The sequence below is a fragment of the Chinchilla lanigera genome, unplaced genomic scaffold (assembly GCF_000276665.1).
Source record: "Chinchilla lanigera isolate Chin_1 unplaced genomic scaffold, ChiLan1.0 scaffold00129, whole genome shotgun sequence".
Taxonomy (NCBI): domain Eukaryota; kingdom Metazoa; phylum Chordata; class Mammalia; order Rodentia; family Chinchillidae; genus Chinchilla; species Chinchilla lanigera.
In genome coordinates, this window is record NW_004955530.1 from 3,785,516 (window position 1) to 3,798,526 (window position 13,011).

The window sequence follows — 13,011 nt, forward strand, 5'->3', positions numbered from 1 at the left end:
GAGTCCCCCTAAATAACAGACCCAATCAAATAATGGGCAATTGAAATGGATATATACTTCTCAGAAAAAAAAGTATAAATGGCCAATAAGTACATAAAATTGTAAACATCTCTGGTTCTGTGACAAATACAAATTAGAACAACTCTGAGATTCTACCTTTAGAAAGAATGGCTGTTATCAAGAAATCAAATAATAAAAAAAAGCCTTGGAGGCTGAAGGAAAGAGAAGCCCTTTCACATCATTGGTGGGAGTGTATGCTAGTACACCACTATGGAAATCAATACAAAGACCCCTCAAAAAAGTAAAAATAGAAATTCCATTAAACCTAGTTATTCCCTTTCTGGCTATTTTCCCTAAAGAGTTAAAGACATCATAGTACAGTGATACATGCATACAAATGTTTATAGCAGCACAACTATCTTGGAAACAGCCTTTATGTCTCTCAACAGATGAATGGATAAACATGTGTTATTTATGTACAACGGAATACTACTCTGCCATAAAGAAGATCAATTTGAGTCATTTAAAACACTGATGGGTTCATTTTAGAATGAAGGACTATGAACCAATTTCTACTGATTAAGGAAAGGTTGGGTGTGGTGGCACATGCCTGTAATCCCAGCACTCAGGAGGCTGAGGCAGGAGGATGACTGCAAATTTGAGGCCAGCCTGGGCTACATAGTGAGTTCAAGGCCAGCCTGAACTACATAGTAAGACCCTGTTTCAAACTTCCCCAAAAGATGAAATTTGAGACCATAATGTTAAGTGAAATAAATCAGACACACAAGTTTAAGTATCACATAGTTTCTCTTATGTGACAAATCCAAAATATAAATATAGAGCAGAATAAAAAGTAGATACTAGGAAACAGGTAAATAGATGTTGTGCAAATGGGTAGAGGACCAAGAGAATTAAGAGATGCTATGTACATGTACCAATTCTGTAGGAAGAATATCATCAATAGGTACTGCAAACACGTAGTAATAAAAACTTTAATAAACATTAAAAAACAAATATATTTTAAAAATTAAAATTCTTTTTCTAAAAAGATCTTTGACCATACCTTCAAATAGTCACTCAGAGTAAAATAATAAAAACTGCACAGTTGACTTATAGCTTATGTATGTTGAGATTGAACCAAATTTCAAAAAATCCTTCAGAAAATTTTATAGATTTCAACTCTCATCTCCAGTACATAAGCACATTATTTACACCTCTCTAACATTGGATTAAAACTTTTTGGCCAGTTAGGTGAAAATTTGTATTTATTCTATTAGAAATTATAATGATAGGCTTCCATCTTTGCTGAATGGTCTTTTTATATTTTTGCGTTATCCACTATTGGTACTTTTTCCTATTGATTTCTAAACCTATTTATATATGATAATAATAGAACCTTGCTTGTCATATGTGATACAGATTTCATGCAGTTTTATTATTTGCATGGTGGCTATGCTTTTCTCCGTAAGAATGGACTGAAGGTTACATAATTACTATTCCCATTGTTTTTTTCTCTTGAATAGTACTAATGTTGCTCTTTTAGGAAATTCTTCAAAGCCATAATACTCTTAAATAACCCACTTGCTCTTAAATGTCATTGAATAAATTGAATATAACTGAAATATCAATTTTAAAGTTTAACCTTTGAAAACTTTCAGATTTCACCTATTTTCCCATTTTGGGGGAAAAATAACGCAGTTTCTGGTTGAGAGCTGACCATGTTTTCATGGAGGGAAAGCTCCCATGCTATCAGCAGCTCTGTCCAGACTTGATATATTTCCATTTTGACAAATTTTCCTGCTTCTTTCTAATAGATCTATTTCTCTGGTTTTCTCTTTTTTTTCCACTATAGCTAAAGAAACTCTTTAAAATAGCTTACTCCTTGGGTGCTAAACAAAAATATATGTAACAACCAATAAAATCCCAACAAATGATAAGTTTAGGACTACTATGGTAATAGAGGAAAATGACAGGAATGGTTAGAAATGATCACAAGTGACTTTGAAAGTCACTATTTTTTCAATAACAATTTGGTGGAAGACTAAAAAAATGGGATGCAAAGAGTACAGGGGATGGAGTTATCCTTCAGTGCCCAAGGCAAGCACTCTAAGAAGACTTGCCTGAATTACAGGTCACCTGTGTATGAGGCGTCTATTGCTGTATGACAGATTACCTCAGAATGCAGTGGCTTAAAACAGCAAAAATGTATTATCTCTAGGAGGTTCACCAAGTGGGTACGGCAGAGGGGTGACGTGGGGCTGGGGCGCCCTTGGGCGGTGGCTGCTGAAGGTCTGTGCTCCTCATCGCACGGGCATCTCAGTAGGATGCAGCATGGTGGGGGCTCACAGTACAGCAGTAGCTTCTCTGGACTGAGCGAGGAGCAAGAGAACAAAGGAAGCTGCAATGCCTTCTGTTATCCACTATCATCCAACGCGGCATCCCCTCTGCCTCCTTCTACTGGTCTCACAGATCCGTCCTGGTACAATGGGGCAGGGCTACGCACAGGTGGGAACGCCAGGAGACAGGGGTCCCTTGAACCAGTCTTAGAGGCTGGTGAGAACAGCCTTAGCCTGTCCTCCTAGCAGCTTCCCTTGAGAGATGTCCATCTCAATCCTCCCGATTTTTCCTAAGTCTTTCCTCCCTCCGACCCAGGGGCTACCTTCTGGGTTCCCACAGAGAATACTGATAACATCTCCTTAGCCTACAGGGTCGGCTTAGTTAACCTTTGTGTTTCCATTTTCTTCTGATTCCTCTTCCTGTGCATGTAACCGTCATCAACGCTATTGCACCCTGTACTTCAAACTTGCTCCCCCCATCTCTGAGGAGACCACCGCCATCTGTCCGTTGTCCTAGCTGGAGACTTGGGCTAACACTTGTTGTCATACGAGTAATAGATAGTGCTGACAGCCGCATAGGTATGAAAATGGGATCTTCCTTAGAAAACATTAGAATGAAAATAAACTTCTCCTTTTAAAAAAATTTCCCCCCATCTGCATTGCACGAAGTTGTGTACCGTTTGGTTTTTAACACAGCTGCCAACCTGCTTCATCACTGCCACATTGAACACGGCAACTTTTCTCCCTGTGAGTTAGTCAGATGAGGGCTCCCAGAACAAATATCCGCTGCAAACGCTGTCTTATCCAGCAGCCTGAGAGGGATGAATCGGGGAAGAGCGAACATTTATTACTGCCTGCTGTTCCAGCCGCTGGCACATCATTATCTCCAAAGAGAGGGTTGAAGTGGGCGAGGGGTCAGCCTTCAATTCTGGACCTAAGTGATGCCTCCGTCGACTGTTGATTTCAGGAAAGATTTTTTTCAGGGACCACAGATGAATAGGATTATGGTTTTGCAACATCCCTTAAAGATGATCCTACTTAAAACACTCATAGCCACCCAATTTTCCTCTAGGGAGCCAATTATGCACTTGTCTAAATAGCTTTGCCTCCTGCAGTAGCTCTGGCAGCCCTTGTTTTTCACAGAAAAGCAATTCAGACAGTAACTTAACTGATCTGTGTTCTGTGATGAGATCTTAATCCAAACTCTGCCAAGTCATCTCTGAATTCCCTGAGTTCCTTTCTTGGCATGGGGAGAAGCAGCCTTCTCTAACACAGGTGTGTCATGCTAAACCCTGAGTGTGCCCCCAACTTGAGCAACAGATCCAAATGCCATTGTGTACCCGGAACAGTGGCACTCAGGATTTCAAGCAACCTTTGCTTGGAAGCCCATCAATCCTTTGAGCGGGGCCTCCTTTTATCTCAGTGCAACGTTAACATGACTGTAAACAATCCTCTTCAGCACTATGGTGGGGCCTTTATGAGCTGGTGCATCAAAACACACAACAGTAATCAAAGAAAGCTTCCCCCGTGAGCCAGCTCCCAAACACAACTATTGTACATGTTACAAAGTGCCTGAAAAAATGGAGAAGAGACAAAGCCAGAACAAAACACCATTTTATCAAAAGATGGACACAAAGTTAACGAAAAAGCAACCACATTTCTAAGTCTGGAAAAGTTTCCCAACAGGAAATTCAATAGGTATTTTTGATGTCACTTTTGGGGCTGCTTTTATCACTATTAAAGGATGTAGCTTTTAACAATGCCATGTGTCTAAAGATTTGACTTTTTAGTCACAAGGATTTTGATGTTGGTCACAGTCAAAGAGCAAGCTTCTCGGAGTGGAGGACATACTGTAAGCAAAGCTCACGCCTTTTTTTCCTTAAAGAGAAACATGGAACTTTGCTTGGGCACAGTAAAAAGGAATTTCAGTAACCAACTAGAAGAGCCCAGAAAGCAGGTAGATGTTTTATGTGGAGATGAGACACTATAAAAGGAAAAAGCAAAGGAACATTTCAGGTGGCCGTTTGCCAGTGAAGGCCAAGGGCACACTCCAGCGAAGGGTCGAAGCTGAGGACACCAGCTGGCTCTGTCCCTCGAGCCAGCATCTGTCACTTCCCCTGGGTCAGCCACTTTACCTGTCGATCTAGTTCCTCTGTAAAATGAGAGCAACACAACTGCAGTCTGCAAATGCCTTCTTTTGGCTTTCAGAATGAAAATGCAAAGATAACTAGTTTTTTTTAATGATGTGTTTGTAAACAAAACCTGACCTGAACTCTGAGGAAGCCATATTTCCAGTCATTATTCCATTTAGCATGACCATTTCGACATTTTGTCCCAGAATATTGTGCTTGATTATGGGGTGCTGCTGGATGGGATAGGACGTAGCATGTGTGTATCACATTATCTTTCTAAGATCCCAAACCAATCTGTGTTCCTAAATATTTGTGGTCCTAACGATGTCAACTACATTCTGGGGATAGAGGGTGACAAAAATGAGATTACATGGATAAAGCATTTAGAATTGTGCTTGGCTTATGGTAAGGGATGATTACATCGCCCTTATTTTATTAGTACTGAAAATACTACAGGAGGCACAGCAGACAGAGTCAGTCCAAGCGTCTATGAATCAAGCCTTGTGTTCTCAAGTAAACTTCTCAACCTTCCGGGGCCCAGCGGAATGTTCACTGTGAAAGTAGTTCTGTTGATACTGCATTAAAATACACTGAAACTTTCATTGAATCCAGGGCTTTTGCACTGAGCTGTGTCCCCAGCCCTTTTAAAAATTTGTTTAAAATAGGGTCTCATAAATTGCCCAGACTGGGCTTGAACTTGTGGTCCTCTTGCTTCAGCCCACACTAAGACTGATCCCTAAAGATGCCAGTGTCGTGGGTTGTGTGGAAACAACCACTGCATTTCCTGACTGGGCATAAAACCTGAAACTCCACTGACAGCCTATTTAGAGGAACCACGAAAGAGGCTCTGAACATCTGAGGGAGGCTCTGAACATCTGAGGGAGATTTAAGAACAAGGGTTTAACAGCTGACTTCTCCAATTAATCCAGAAACTGAGTCTTGTTTTCCTTTATCCGAGGACAAACAGGCTTCTGGGGGCAGAACTTTATTTCCATGGTACCGGGCCTCCCTGAGATTGGCGCATTTTTATTAAGTGAACTCATACTGTAGGTGTTTGTAATGGTTGATACATTGTGTCAACTTGAGTTTAGAAGTTTCAGTGGCTGAGCAGGGACCAGGGTCCTCGCTTTGTAAACCTCCTGAGCCTGTGCAAGAGGAGGGCTCAGAGATGGTGTGGGCAGGTAGCCTGCTTACAGTAAAAGGAAGGAAAAAAAGGCTTGCTTTCTCCCTCTTTGGCTCATTTTTGCTGTCTCCTGGCCCTTTGAACGGTTGCCGTGTGTCACACCACCCTGCCTTGGAGCCAGTTGATTATGGACTGAAACCTCCACAAACTGTGAGCTAAATAAACCTTTCCTTCCTCAGTTTTGGGCCTTGGATATTTTACCTCAGCAATGAAAGAAAAGTAACCATGACAGTGTTGAAGTGAATAAATATTTAAGCAAAACTCCTCTGGGATAAAGAGGTATGAGTTCTTCACATAATGAAAATTATCTTATGGGAAACTGCTCAGAGCACAAGAGTCCCAGGTCCCCGTTCCTCCAGCTCCCCGTGCTGCTAGCTCAGGGGAAGAAAGGCACAAGTGTGGCTGAACTCTTCATGGTCACATTGCCTGCAGCACTTTACCTGCCTTAATTTCCCCTCCTGCAACCTCCCAGCCTCCTGGGAGGGAAACACTTCTCTAGCTTAGCTCATGCTTGTACCACGTGACACGAAGTTTCAGAGGAGGCAGTGGAGGTGTCCAGTAGATACCGGGCAACGCCCGCATGCTCCTTATGAGACGTCCAGGCACACAAGTGGGTATTTGCAATGCAGGCATCATATTCGGCCCACAGCCCAGGAACTAAAGACAAGTCATGACTGGCTGAAGGGGTTTTCAAGGGGCCGTCTGATGCCAAGGTCTCCAGCCAGTCTGCTTGCATGAAGTGGAGGCGCAGAGGGCAGTGAGGTGGAAGCCCCACTTTGCATTTCTGCTCTCATCTGCACACTGGGCACAATTCTAGACTGCAAGGCAGCAGCACTTCGTTCCAAGGCAGCCCGACCCCTTTGGAGATGAGTGTGGGTAAACTGCTTTTCCCTTTTGATACTCCGTGTTCTTCTGTGTAAATTTACAATTGATTTTAGCATCTTGAGATTAACTGGATCTTAGTGAAAACACTGTTCCTGGTTTTCCTTGGACTGTGGGCAGCCCTACGGGAATTGTCTTCTGCAGGCTGAATGCCCAAAGCCCCGGCCTAAAGCCTTTCCCTGGAGATGGGTAAACCAGAACACAGCTTCCCTGCCAATGCCCTTCTGGGCCCTAAAAGATCCTGTCCACCTGCTGTCGAAACTTAAGCGACTTAGAAGCTACATCTTAAGAGTTCTTTCCATCCGTTAGTACTGCTGTTCAGATTCTGTAACAGAGCTTTTCTGAGGTGCCTGCTTCATCAAAAACAAACCATTTCTGCTGTCAGTTCTGAATGTTTGAACTGGAGGGTAAATACATGCAATCAGTGCAAACGAGTAGAGATGGCTGCAAGCTGCTCTTTTATTGCTGAGGTCCAAGTGAAAAACGGGTGGAAGGACCCAGAGATTATTCTGAAACTGCAAGTTGTCCAGGAGTGAGGCAGCTTCAGAAATGAGCACTGGATGGAAGAAAGAACATTGTTTTTGGATCAATCACTGTAGAACTTTGTGATGATTCAATGCCAGACAAGAAACCTCAGAATTCAATTTCTTACAACTGCCAGAAGTAGCAGCCAACAAATACCCTAAGTAGGACACTGTTTTCAGGACAGGCTAGCACAAGAAGGTCCAGGTGGAGGTGAGCAAGGAGTCGCTGAGCGGGCAGCTGAAGGCATGGCTGAGAGCCGGGCTGCTCAAGGCAAGTGCATGCATATCGCGATCAACTTCCTCTGCTTGCGCTGCAGGACTCAGGAATTTCCTCGTTATGTGAGATCGTGTAAAATCCGAGTTTCTGGATGTCTCACGGCTGCAAAATTCCAAGCTTTTGCAGCTCTCGGCAGCAGCCAAGGTTTCCACATACACCGTTTCATCTGGATCTTTCGCAGCTGGCTGACCACAAAGCCACCTTGCAGTCATGACCCAGAGCGCACTGTGCATCTGTGAAGTCTTGATCTTACAATCTGCCACGCTGTATCTCATCATCTGGTTTGGATGGTTTGCTAGGGCCAGGGGTGCCCTGCCTTTGAGCTACATTCCCAGCCTTCCTCATTCATTCATTTCTTCTGAGACAGGGTCTTTCCACATTGCTCAGGCTGGCTTCTAAACTGGAATTCTCCTGCCTCAGCCTTTGGAGTAGCTGGGATTACAAGCATGCTTACTGCACCCGGCGGCGGGTTCATCTGGGTTTCCTTCTACTGTCTCAATGGAGAAGTGTTACTGAGGTCACTCTTCTAATACCGTTTTGTTCTTCCAGTAGAGACAGGCTTTTCCTGGTTCAGGTGATCCCTGTTTGCAGCAAAAGCTGTGGTGAACCCAAGAACTGAGTTTAAGCAATGACACACCACAGCACGGAGTTCCACCCTGGGCTCTGCGTAATTACTTTTAAAATTACATCAAGACTTCTGTGTACATCAAACCAGGCCTCAGATTTAAATAACTAAAAATCTCATCGGATAAAACCTTGGCAAAAAGAGGAAATAGGTGCTCCTTTTAAAAAGTGATGTCTATTTATACGTCACCTCAATTTTTTATCCTTTTCAAACACAAATTTCTGGACTATTCTTAAAAGAACTGAGCGGTCTCATAGGCTTGACCCACCATATACCAAACAGGAATCCTGACCCCTCTGAGGGGACACTTTCCTCTTCTGTAGTGTGAATGCACGTCTCATACTTCATGTACCAAAATGCTTTACTCCAGTGCTCTTTAAAAAAACCTTAAGGATACACATAAACTGATGAAGGTATACTTTCACAGTGGAAAGAACTTACATTTGAAATGCTCACTACCATCCTAAACTCAACTGTACAAACTACTACAAGCCTAGCATGGGGCTGGGGAAGGTAGGGGCGGCTTCCATGTGAGAGGGAATGAAGTGCGCAGTGGAAGCTACAGTCATGTGGCTCCGACAGTGGGGACGCCACCTCCTGTGAGTGCCACCCTCTCCTCTTCAGGGCCACCCAAAAGTGATGTCTGTCTGTGGTATCACTCCACAAGGCCAGCTCTGCCTCTTGTCTTTCTTGGCCACCACCCGGATTACCTCCTCGGGGCCACGGGTTTTCAGGTATATATGGATATAAGCTTCCTCAGACCTGCTCTTCATTCTGGCTTTCTACATCTTGGGTACCATACAAGGAATACAAGCTGTGAAAAACCTGAGACTGTCATTTGTAGATGATTAACATGCAATGGAAGCCAGCCCAATACTCCGTACATACAGATATTGAACATTCTCCCTTCACCATACCCAACAAAAACATCGCCATCCTGCCTACAGACATATCTGTGAGGATGACCAGTTGCCCCTGAACTTCTTGTAATTTTTAATTTCTCAGTGGATCCTGATGGACGGATACCATCACAAGCCAAGTCCCGCCTCATAGCACTCACCCTGGGAATGGAGCAGCACTGCTGCACTCTTTCTACTCAGCACTCAGAGCTGCTCTCTCCTATAGCTGATTCAGACCCCTCTGGGGCTCCCACCCGCTCTCCTCTCCCTCATAGACCCTCAAATTTTGGAGTTTCAGAAATAATGGGATTCTTTCAAGTTCCTCTTGGGCCCGACTTCTGCACTCCCAACCAGCAACCCAAGAAGCCTAGAGCTTCCAAAGCCATCAGTGTGTTGTCTGGAGCGTTTTCCGAAATTAGATGGCCAACAGTGGTCTTCAGGGCTGCCTCTGAAAGCAGTGTCTGTCCCACCACCTTTTGGGCAGCAAAGAAATGCTCTACACATCTGTGCAGTCCCGGATGACAGCCATGCAAAACAGCTGGCTCCTCAACATCTGGAATGTACTTAGTGCGACTAGCAAGCTGGTCTGTATTGAATTTTAATTAAGTTTAAATAATGAAATTAATTAGTTAATTAAATAATTAAGTTTACAAGTACCCAGTAGCAACTAGACCGAACAGTGCAGCTCTAAAGGAATAAGGTTTTGAGTGATATGACAATTTTGGGATAGTATCACTTTATGAATTAAAGCGGTAATAAATATGTGGCAACAGCCTGCTGTTAACTTCTTTTACCCTTTCCAGCTCATCTTGAGTGAAAATACAAAATAAAAACAGCAACAATACAAAACCCACATTACTTTAACACCAATCTGCCTTGAATACAACTAGTAAATTTTAATGCATGGAAATGACATAACCAAGATAATAAACTAAAGGCAGTAAAACAAAGAATTAGAAAAATAAGCATACTAGAAGTTATTTATGTTTAATGCTTAAAAGTCTGAATGCACAAACAATCTACCATTATAGAAGTACTGGTGGTCAATACAATGCATTAGAACTATGTACAATGCACAGTTTAGTATCAAAATCTTTCTACACTGTAGAGTTTTACGAAACTGTTAATGACATCAAACACTAAGCACTTAAGACACCATTTTTTTCTGCTACCACATTAGGAACGTCAATGGACAGTCCATTTCAACTTGTGGCCTCCATCCATTTCTAGTATGAAATTAATTTTCTACGTATACAATAAAGTTTATCTACACGGTTCTTTTGATTTTGATCCATAGCAGCAAAGGCACTGTACATCAGCAGATCCACAGACTTAAAAGATTTTTTTTAAAGCATTCAAACAAAAAAATAATAATAAAAAAAGGAGTCACATATTATAGTTTAACAGCAACAACAACAACATAAAAGATAACACAATGTTTCTGGCACAATGGCACAGCCTGTGTCCACTTCAGGGACATCCAACTAAGACATGGAAAGAACCGGAGGTAAAGAAAGCAGTCCTCAGCCCAGGACCGAGTCCGTTCTTTTGTGTTTTCCGGAGGGAGGTCTCCGCAAACCCTCCTCCGCTGTCCTTGTTTTGTGAAAGACTTGACTCGCACAGCGGTAGGAGTCCTTCCTGTGTCTGTGCAGCTCCCGAAGAGCATGCCACAAAATAGCCTGTAATTTCTCAGAACAAAACTGCCCGAAGATACACAGCTCCCTTTACAAAGAAAGGTGGCAAAAACATCCAGGAGGGATTAAGTTCTCTCTTTGAGGCCCAATTTAACATGTTCATCTGTCTATAATACAATTTAAAAAAGGGAATTAAAAACATATTACAAAGACACTTGTCAACAAGTCAAAAAAAAGGAAAAAGAAAACGTCCAATTACTTGTATCGAATATCATCTAAAGCTATAGGTATGGTGATTAAAGTTGTCCAAACAGACTCAAATGAATATGACTTGGCCTATCATGTTCTAATTGTTCAGCCAGATTTCCAAGGATCTTTAAAATAAGTAGAAAACAGAAACAAAAAAACCTAATAACACGGCAACATATTGCTTCCATGTGTAATTATACATTTCACATCTCTATACAGTCAATAGTCTACATTTAGTGACATTTTTAATCAATTATTTTAAACCCTCTTTTCCCCTCCTTCACCAAAAAAAGGAGGGGAGGTGTATCAAATACAATGCACCTTCGTTATCAATGCAGGAGCAGACAGCTTTATTTAGTCAGTCATTGTTAGAAAGCCTTCTTTAAACAAAATAAATATATTACAAATATAATACATAATTAAAGATTCCGTTCACTGTTAAGTATGCTTATTCCATGTTCTTCCAAATAGACAGCTGAAGATTTGGTATCACAGGTTCTTAAAGAGTATTCACAATTCAATAGCAAGGAGGAAGTGGGGTTAAGGAAGGGAATTAAACTCCACAACTGCAATGAGCATTTGAAATCCTTAGTTTTAGATGCAAGGGTAGGGAGTGATCAAAAAACCCAAAAGATGAGAGCGCAAAGTGCTACAAGGAGAAGGAGTCCAGTTTGCATGAAGATTTGTTCTTAATAAATAACTTCATAAACCGTGGCCTTCTTATCTCCAGAGCCAGTGACAATGTATTTATCATCCACAGAGATGTCACAGCTAAGCACCGATGAGGATTCTTTGGACTAGGAAAGAAACATATAATAAAAAATGTTAAATACTGGAGGAAAATCCTAGAGAACTGAGAGGCAGGCCTGCAGAACTTGGAGCAGATGAAAAGGTAACGTGCTCCACAGAGCCATCGGGAGCCTTACTGGGGAGAGCAGGCACGGGCTTCCTAAGGGTGGAAGCGCTGGAGCCAGGCCTGGGGAAGTGGGCAGTAGGGACACTCGCCAGGCTGCCCGACAAGCCAGCAGTAGGAGCACGCACATCGATGAATGTCACACCCCTTCTGAGTTCTATGCTCCAGACCGTGAAGTCAGGAATTATGTCTGGATGCAGGTGGAGCTTCCGATCAGGAGACTCATCCCTCACCCTGTCTGAGCATCAGGCTCCTTTAAGGGCAAAGACATCAGACATTTCCCTGTCCAGCCACCTCAGAGTTCGCTGAAGTAATACATGGGAAACAACACTGAAAATACTGTATTTTTTGGGATAAAGTAGAAATACCAGCAAAAAGCCTAATGTTCTCAGAGTAAAAATATAATACAAACTTCTACGAGAGAGCTTCAATAGTTGGAAAGAGAAATGTACCATACCCAAATGCTTTGTATCCAGTGGATATGCTACAAAAGGTTCAATGTTAACTTTTAACGGCACTGTGTTCATTAGAGAACAAACAAAAATCGCAGGATTTTAACCAGGACTCGAAGACTGTCTGACCACAGCATGTTTCTCAGGCTTTTTTTTTTCATTCCCACTGATAATAACCACTATGAGAGTTCAAAATCCAGTACAGATAGATGTAGTCTTTATACCTAGTACTATAAAAGAGGTACTACATTATTGTTATTTCATTTGTTTGAAGAAGTGATTGCTGGAACCATCTAAAAGGTTGTGGTCCACAATATGAAAAGGCCCGTGGTAAAGTATGTGCTTCATGAGAGTGACGATCAGCTATTTTTGTATTACCAACTATATTGCACGGTATTTTCATGCAACACATTTTGGATTCAACTGAACAAATTTACTCTGATGACTTAACAGCCCTTGTTCAAGCAACCATAAATCTGTCATATTATTTTTTAGAAAAAGAACATTAGATAATAGCATCCTAAATATAGAAGATCGAAAGAATGAAGTCCTTAAACCTGCCCATGAAATTCTCACCAGTAAAAGATACTGTGTGCGGGCCAGCATGTGAACATACATCTTGTCTATAATTTGATCTTTTTACAAATAATTTCAAAAAGAGCACAAAGTTCCACTAAGGCAATAAGAAAAATAAAATCAATCAAGATTTAGTGAATTTTTCTCTAATTCTCCTTTGGGAAAAAAAGAACTTATAATACTAATGAGACTAAGGAAAATACTCAAGTTTCAAAATAAAAAATTTAAAAAGACACACACACACACTCAGGAAAATTTCACAGAGGACCAAAAACTCCCTCCCTGACAAGGAAAAGGGAACAAAGGCATGTAGAGTGCAGAACCAGTGC

The 13,011-nt window shown here is 41.9% G+C and overlaps 1 protein-coding gene across 1 annotated transcript in view; it reads right to left on the reverse strand.

Annotated features, from left to right (window-relative positions):
* Window positions 1–9,820: 9,820 nt before the first annotated feature.
* Tle4 (transducin-like enhancer of split 4) overlaps window positions 9,821–13,011 on the reverse strand; it is a gene marked incomplete at its 5' end in the record, with an annotated part of 137,261 nt that continues 134,070 nt past the window's right edge. Inside the window, 1 exon segment of the mRNA XM_013507550.1 lies at window positions 9,821–11,538. Within this exon segment, the coding sequence (XP_013363004.1) occupies window positions 11,431–11,538 (108 nt within the window).